We start from the raw sequence: 8,262 nt of genomic DNA on the forward strand, positions 1-8,262 counted from the left end.
CTGGGCCAGTCTGGGGTCCAAAATACTGGGCTGCCCGACCCAATGAATGCCGTAGTAAAATCAGGTGAATTACCTGGATCCGACCAACCATCATGTTGGACCCTTACCCATAGTCCATTCAACGGGTTGGTTTCCACCAGGATGAGCTCAAACCATGGTCACCCATAATACCTGGACCCGGACCCAATTAAAGTCTTTGGGATAAAGTTGGAACCTTGGTTAGGATCACATTCCCACAGCCCATTTCTAAAGGCTGAAAGGTACCATGTAAATGGGGGCTACCATTAGAACGGCAATGAGATCCTGATTTACTCAGGTACTAATCTGGATCCAGACCTGGACCCACCTAGTTTCGATTCTTTTATACCCAAAAAAGCGTTATACCACAAAGGGTGCTGACATCTCATATAAAACGAAACGCCATACAAAACCCGTGAATCTTGACCCTTTATTTCCAAAATCTACGGTCAAAACTAAAGCTCATCCACCAAACACAATCACAGTCAAGTTCTCTAGTTTGACTAAAGAGAACCTTTTACGTGAGTTCCTGCTCATATATCCTTTTGTAAGTCCATATTTTCACCCACCCATCTTGGAAAAGCAACCTTACGATGTGCACTTCGATTCTTTTGAAAATTTCACAAGATATAGATCGCAAGATTTTGTAGATGAACGGTGAAATTCGTTCCTCATCCAAAAACCATGAGTTCGAAACTCCTTATATCATTTGCTTCTTGGAAATATATCAACCAGAATTATACGCAAAATAGTGTTGTGAACGTGGACGCTTGGAAGAAATGCCGATGACAATTTTGTAATTTCACTCTCCCTCAAAGTCAAAAGATAGTCGTGGAAAATGAAAAAAATAAGCGTCCCGGAAAAGCAGAGGGTGGCTCGTCAAACTATATAACGATCGCACCATAATACTCTTCTATACCCAACTCTCTCTCTCTACCGACTTTCTCTCTCCTCTCTTTCTTCATCTTTCCTCTCTCTTTCTCTGAGAAGGAAAAATCGTGTTAGGGTTTTCCATCTGTTTGCTTGCTAGATAACAAGAAGGGTAAGATTTACAACTCCTTCCTTTATTTTCTTGGAATTTTTCTTCGATTTGTCTTTTTTTTTTTTCCTTTTTGATGATTTTGTTGTTTAGTTCTCCTCTAGAAATAGGGTATTGTTTGTAGGAATCTTTTGGTTAGGTTGAATGATTTGTTGTAGTAGATGTTGAAAGGTGGATTTATAATTAGAGATTAGCGATCTATTTTTTCTTTGTTGATCGCATTTTTGTGGTATTTGGATTTTTTTCTGTAGAAGAATTTGAGTTTGATCGGAGTTTGTTTCAGATTTTAATGGATTCTTTTTCTGTTGATGGATATTAAGGTTCTTCGTTCGAAGGAGAGCGATAAAACCTTGTTTCGATTTAAGGATTGTTTTTGTTTATATTTTTTTGCCTTTCTTTCCTGTGATTCGAGAATCAGATTCTTGTGCTATATAAATATTTTTTTGTCATTGGTTTAGTGCTCATGAAATGGAATTCTGGTTGACTTGTTTTTAGCTGGTCAACTTGTTGGGTTTCTTATTAAATTGGATGCTTTGTTGACTTTATTGATTTGGGACTAATTCAGTTTGTGATTGATTTTGCATGAATCTTAATATTTGAATTTTTCATTTAGAAATTGGTTTTACTGGTTTGTTGAATTTTGAAGCTAAATCAGATAGTTATTGTTTTCTTTATGTTCTATAAATTCATTGCATTGTGATGCTTGGCTCTAGAAAAAAGAGTCTTGGTGATTGATTTAATTCAAGAGTGGATCTTGTTTTGGTTCTATTATTTTAGACACAGGTCGGTCCTTGTGGTGGAGAAACTATTTTAGATGATTAGTTTAACAGAAGAAGTCATTCATATTTCACCGTTTGGTTGTTTTCTGACGAACCTTGTTTCATAGAAATGAGAATTTATGCTGTTGACATAGTTGGACTTAATCTCAATACAAATCGGATTGTCACTTGTTCCTTTTCTTCCATGATTTTTGTGGTAAATTTATTTTGGTATACGACAAATTTTAAATGATTGATTATATTGAATGGATGGTTTATTGTGATTGTTTTATGATTGATTATATTTAAGAAATGGTTTATCGTGATTATTTTATCTTACGTGTTCATATCTCTGCACTTTCTTTGATCGAATATCTAAATGATAGGCAGATCTTGACTTGCAACATTTAGGCCTTCTTCATTGAAAATTTTATGGAAAGGGATGTCCATGGATATCACATAATGCTTTAACACCATGTCTAACTTAGAAAGAAATTTATGTCATGGTGTTTGGGAGAAAGATGCTGGTGAAGGTTTAAATGTTTTCTGCAAACATTCCACAATATATGTGGAGAATGATGTGTTGTATGAGCAATACTAAGAGACACAGTTCAACCACAGGGTTCCTGTTTAAAATTCTCCATCTGCTAGAAATTCTTGTTTTAAAGTTTAAAGCTGTTTAATTAAGGTCTTGTATGGTATTGGCTTTGGGCTATATGTTCTATCAGTTATCATATTGCATTTAAGACCTTATGATATAGGTTGATAAAACAAGCATGGTTTGGAGCGGAAGGCTAAGCATTTACTGACAGAGCTTGATGGATATGTTGTTGGAAGTTAGAACTTAGAAATCTGAATCTGTGTTTGGCTTGCAATTCTTCTTGATTGGGCTTCCATTCACGGTTATTGGTGATTTCTTTCTGCCATTTGTTCAGTGAAGCTTAGGTAAAATTGAAACCTCTGTTTCTCACAATTGACAGCTTTAGATTTGTTAGTCACATCCTTTCGTCCTTTTGTCTTGCGCCCTGACTGTTACAAGAAACATCCCAAAACAGGGTTTTAATCTTTTGTTCTGAAGAAGTAGCCCTTATTAAGCTAATAGTATGTGACACTAACTTTGAAACATTACGCTGTTGATATAAAGCTTCTTCTTACTAATAACCTGATTGAGTGAATATTTTTTATAGAGTGGGAACTTCAGAAAGTTATGGTTTAACCATGAAAGAGTTTCAATGGACTGTAGGATCCTAACTGTTGAGTAGTCCCTGTGATTAATACCCAACATAAGATTGTTTGATTGATAGGCCTCTGTGCATCTAACTGCTAGCACAGCAACACCGTCTAAGTGCAAAGTGTACCAGGCCATTTTTCTCGCATTCACAATCACAATCACAAGTACCAATATGTGATGCGACTACTATGCTGAGTTGAAGCACTAGAGGACATTCCAAAAGACACCACCAGGTCATTGAAAGAGCTCCACATGTGATATTGAAGTTTAGCATTGTTTTCTGTTAAACTTATAACATATGGTATATGCAGTTTTAGCCTGCTTAGTTGACATACATGTTAGCTGAACCTTGCACATGTATATGTTATTTGAATCTTAGTATGAAAACCTGGTAGACTAGACCTTCAGTTGATTTCACATAAACTTATCTAGATGATGACCTGTATTATTTCTGCTGATTTTTAGATGATTGAACACACTAAATGGCTCCAAGTTTTCATCATTCCATGTTGCATAAGATGAACTTCCTAAATATAGGGCAAGTGCTTGTTTATGTTTTGAGCAGAGTTGCTAGTAGGAGAAGCAGGAGTGGGGAGTGATTCGGAAAGAGGAAGCGGGAAGCGCGGGACGACTTAGAAGCGAACAAGGAATCGTCTTGGAAACAAGAAGAAAAGTGAACCGGAAGCGACCTAGGAAGCAAACCGGAAGTGATCTAAGCGAGGTGGAAGCAACCTAGGAAGCGAGGTGGAAGCGAAAAAAGAGAAAAGAAAGAAAAACAAGAAAAAAGATGGGGAAGAGAGTTTCCCATTAATGGGGATGGGAAGCACACTTACCAATTTTTTGGCACTTTCCAGCATGTTTTGGAAGTGCCACGTTTCACGCTTCCGAAATGCGCTTCCTCAGGTCCTATGGCGCTTCCAATAACCCTGGTTTTGAGTTTTGAAAATGAACATAGATTACCTATTAGAATAGGGAAAAATCTTATGCTTAAAAGGAAGCCCGAGGACCCATGCCCACTACTGGGTTTGTGATAATGCCATGGTGCAACTTGGTTGGCTGTCAATTAGGGGTGTCAACGGGCCTGGTTTACCTGGACCCTACCCGGACCAAACCCTATAGGGTCCGGGTATGGTGATAAATAAGAAAATCCGATTAAGACCCGGGTCTGTACCCCAAGGTCCGATTAATACATGGACCCGAGTATAATTTGTGAAATTTTATACCAGACCCGAGCCCTACCGGAGTTCCAATTAAGACCCACAATTTTTCAATGTAAAAATGATAAAAAATATTATTTTACCGGGTCTGGTTCATGTAGTTCTTATCGGGTCCGGGTATGGTTTCTTTTATAATTGACCCGATTAGACCCAGGTCTGGACCCGATACCATACCTGAAAATCTGGTCCAAGTCTGGTTCCACCTGGGTCCGAACCAAACCTGACCCATTGACACCCTAATGGCAATGCAGTTACATGCGTGCACACTTGTGTGTGTTTGTGGGGGATCGAGTGCGGGGATAGATTTATGGGCTATTTCCTCTAAATAGGAATTCCCTAGCAGATATTGGCAAGTCTTCCTCTAGGTGAAGAATGTTGCAGTCCTAAATTTGGATTGAGATATTTGGTAAATAGGTTATATGGTTAGAAGAAGACCCCTTCTCTCTAAAAAGTCCCAGTTAGTGTAATTGGCCAAATAATGAAAAAAGAAAAAAACATTTTCATACCATTATCAACAAGCTCTAATGGTGCTTCTGATTTGTATCATGTTGCTGCTTGGTTGTTTTGAGCAATTCTAGTTCTGTAAACTGAAAATATTGTCAGTGTTTTTATTACATTTCAAAGACTTTTGATATGAGGGTCAACACATTTGTAATTTTTTGTTTATGTCCGTATTTTCAGTAACTTGTGTTATGATCTGGTTAACATTTTGTGAATCTCTATACTGGATGAGGTCACTGTTTCTTTCCATGATTGTAATTGTCTATTGTGATACAGAATTTCCATGGCTCCAAGCACTTGTCAGGAGTTGGGGCCTTTGACCTGCTCCTTGAATTTAGAAGATGTTATGCTTGATAAGGATTGGGAGGACGTGCAATGCCCCATATGTTTAGACTTTCCTCATAATGGAGTTCTTCTTCGCTGCTCCTCTTATGAGAAAGGCTGTCGGCCTTTCATGTGTGACACAGACTGTGCTCACTCTAACTGTCTTGGTAGATTTAAGAGCACATATGGTATGTCTGAAGCAGCAAGGGATTTAGATGATTTAGGTGGAAGCTCTAGCGATAATTCACGTTCAGAAACTCCAAGAACTTATGATTTGCCCTTGTGCCCATTATGTAGAGGTGAAGTTATGGGGTGGATTGTCATAAATGAGGTGCGTACTGAGTTGGATGCAAAGAAACGTTTTTGTGCAGAGAAAAATTGTACGTATTCTGGGAACTATGAAGAACTTCGAAAACACATGGTTCTGTGGCATCCTCTCGCTCGTCCATCAGAAGTAGATCCTGCACGAAAGTTAGAGTGGGAGAACTTTCAACGTTCATCCGAGTTAATAGATGTTCTGAATACCATTCATTTGGAAGTTCCTAATGGAGTCGTCCTTGGGGACTATGTAATTGAGTATGCGGAAAATGAAATTGGTGATGATTACGATGATTACCATGGATATGAAGGCAACCGGTGGGCATCTTGCTTTGTGCATCAAGTATTTGATCCAATATTCAATTTCAGGGGAAGGAACAGAGGGAGATCTGGATCGAGGGGGATGCAATCACGCCGGCAACAATGGGAAGATGCATCAGGTCCACCTGAGGGTGCTACTGATTCTGCTGGATATAGTTTTAGGGTTAGTGATGAAATTGCACAAACAGATGCGGCTGCAAGGAGTACAGGTCACAGAAGGTCGCTACCTTACTCTTATATATAGTATTTTTTCCTTTTCTATTCATAGTGTGTGCCATCCTGGTGATGGAGGCTTAAAATCTGTCCGTCGTATTTCATGATGAGTGATTAGAAAATGAAAACTCAGGCTTTAGGGAAGTCCTGGTAAACAAGATGAAAGAACCAAGCTTGCTTGTTTGGCTTATGCGAGCAAAGCTGTGCTGAGCAGGCCTTCTTTAAGTTTGGCTCTTTGAACATAATGAGATGAATACTGGTTCTCTTTTATGAGTCCAAATGAGCTACATACCAAGCCGAGTTATGATTGTCTTGGTTCATTTACCCGACCTACTAGTAGGATTCCAAGTTACGTGCACTTTCCCCTAGGGCGATTTCTCTTGGGTTGATGTCTTGTTCTGTTGAACCAATGTGGAACTACCCAAGCTGAGCCCATCTGGGTCCTGACTTCTGAGGGGTCTATGAATTACAAGTTTAGATTTTCCCATTATTTTGCATTGTTGCTAGCTTGTTCTGTCCTGCTGGTGCTAATGGTGTCGATTTGGAACAGTTCTATGATGAATTCAATTAGTTATGACTTTACCAGCCAAAAGTATGTGCTTTTTCTTAGGAAAAATATTTTGAAAAGATCATTAGTAATATATTCATTCTTCCACATTGAAGAGCGAGATGACCCATATTCCACTACAACAATAAGCACATATCATGTGTTGGTTTCAGAGTTTCTTTATACAAGCATTGTCAGCAGAAATTCTAAGAGACATCTGATTGGTTAGAATGTTCCACGGTGCATGTGCTTTAAGATTGTATTCTATCTATCTACCATCTTCTTTTTATCTGAAGGATAATCTCCTGCTGCTTTTGTTATGATTGCAGTCTTGGATATTTGTCCTTTGAAGCAATTGCAAAGGTTCAAATGGTTGTTTTGCATGGTAACCTTATTTTTTTAGATAGGCTGCATGGTAACCTTTTTTCTTTTAATCCAAAAGATATTTTCTTTCCATTTAAAGTTTAAACCAAAAGGGAGTTTCTTCTTTCTAAACATGAAGGATGTGCTTGTGGCCCTCAGGAAGCCTTGCACTAGTGTGTCAAGGATGAATATGCACAACACTGGTGTAAATGTGTGTTCTCACATGCATAGAAATGCTTCCTTGGTTGCATGCTATTCATCAAATTGGGTGGCTTCCTGTCAGTGTCTAGGTGTAGGCTTTGAAGTTGGGATGTGGGAGTAGATTCCATCCCCTCTTTTTTTATGCTATCTTGCCCAGCTTTTACCTGAAGTGTTTCTTCTCCCATTGTTGACAGGTCCAGGCGGCGGCACCAATCTCACTTCCAAGACCACTAGCCCCTTGGTGGACATTAATTTCTGGTTATTCTGTGGACAAATATGGCAGCTTTAACTCTGTACATGATCCCCATATGGCTGTCAATTTCACAGATATTTAGTCTTCCTGAGATTTCATTTCCAATGCCATTGTTGCTGTGTGCAGCCATGAAATTCATCATCTAATGAACACATTCAATTTGATGGAGAACTGCCTACTCTTTTCATCAGTCTGATAGTACCATTAAATTTACCAAGTTGAACACGTTGATCATGCACGGGAATTCATCTGACCAGAGACCACTTTGGTGGTGATCATTTTTTTGGTATGATAAACATGAAGTAGTGGATACCTATACTGGTCGTTTATGCATATATATGTATTCTTAGGAAAATAGTTTGTGGTTAGTGTCCAATAATTGTGTTCAGAGAGATATTATTAGTCCTATCATGGTTAGTAGCTCTTTCCTTCTTATCCTGCGATTTCAGCAGTGTACTCTGTCATGCTTGGAGTTATTTACCCATCACAATAGGAAATGCCTTCACTTATGCGATGCTTCTCTTTCAGCCCCTGAAGTGCTTCTAACATAGAATTTCACTTCAGAAAATGGGTCTTTACAGCAAATTTAAATCATGTATGGGTTTCTAAATTTGAGTTTTGAGTGCAATTCTGTTCGGCATCTGTTGTTGCTATGAAGTTTGGCCCTTGATGAACTCCCATTACTTGTCTGTATGATTGAGCTTAATGGAAATTGAATGAACTTGGTCATGTTCAATGCAACCCCAAGAATGACGAGTATTTTGGAAAAATCATGGTCTGTGTTTCAAGTGATGATAAAAGTGTTTGTGGTTTTGTTGGTGCGCTTTGGCATGCACGCAATGTAGAACACTTGAACTGTGCAGATTTACAACTCTTTAAGAGTTTTCTGAAATTGAAATCATCGATTAGAAATGCAGAAATTCTGGAACTTCCTACGAGGGATTGCAAAAGAAAAGGG

The 8,262-nt window shown here is 38.6% G+C and overlaps 1 protein-coding gene across 2 annotated transcripts; it reads left to right on the forward strand.

The window, feature by feature from the left end:
• The first annotated feature begins 933 nt into the window (after window positions 1-933).
• LOC149837290 (uncharacterized) lies at window positions 934-8,045 on the forward strand. Of its 2 annotated transcripts, none has more exons than XM_090005949.1 (3): window positions 934-1,060; window positions 5,041-5,946; window positions 7,246-8,045. In XM_090005949.1, the coding sequence occupies exons 2-3, from the start codon at window positions 5,048-5,050 to the stop codon at window positions 7,283-7,285; spliced, it is 939 nt and encodes a 312-aa protein (XP_089862075.1). In that variant the 5' UTR covers window positions 934-1,060; window positions 5,041-5,047; the 3' UTR covers window positions 7,286-8,045. The 2 variants fall into 2 exon arrangements, with proteins under 2 accessions (XP_089862075.1, XP_089862076.1); XM_090005950.1 differs by lacking the exon at window positions 934-1,060 and adding an exon at window positions 2,111-2,760.
• Window positions 8,046-8,262: the final 217 nt, after the last annotated feature.

The sequence above is a fragment of the Nuphar pumila genome, chromosome 5, assembly GCF_984573655.1.
Source record: "Nuphar pumila chromosome 5, dmNupPumi1.hap1.1, whole genome shotgun sequence".
NCBI classification, from domain to species: domain Eukaryota; kingdom Viridiplantae; phylum Streptophyta; class Magnoliopsida; order Nymphaeales; family Nymphaeaceae; genus Nuphar; species Nuphar pumila.

Excerpts from the sequence above, each read along its gene's own strand:
- LOC149837290 (XM_090005949.1), top strand. The coding sequence starts at position 5,048 with ATGGCTCCAAGCACTTGTCAGGAGTTGGGGCCTTTGACCTGCTCCTTG. Across the intron at positions 5,947-7,245 it reads AGGAGTACAGGTCACAGAAG|GTCCAGGCGGCGGCACCAAT; the intron begins GTCGCTACCTTA and ends CATTGTTGACAG.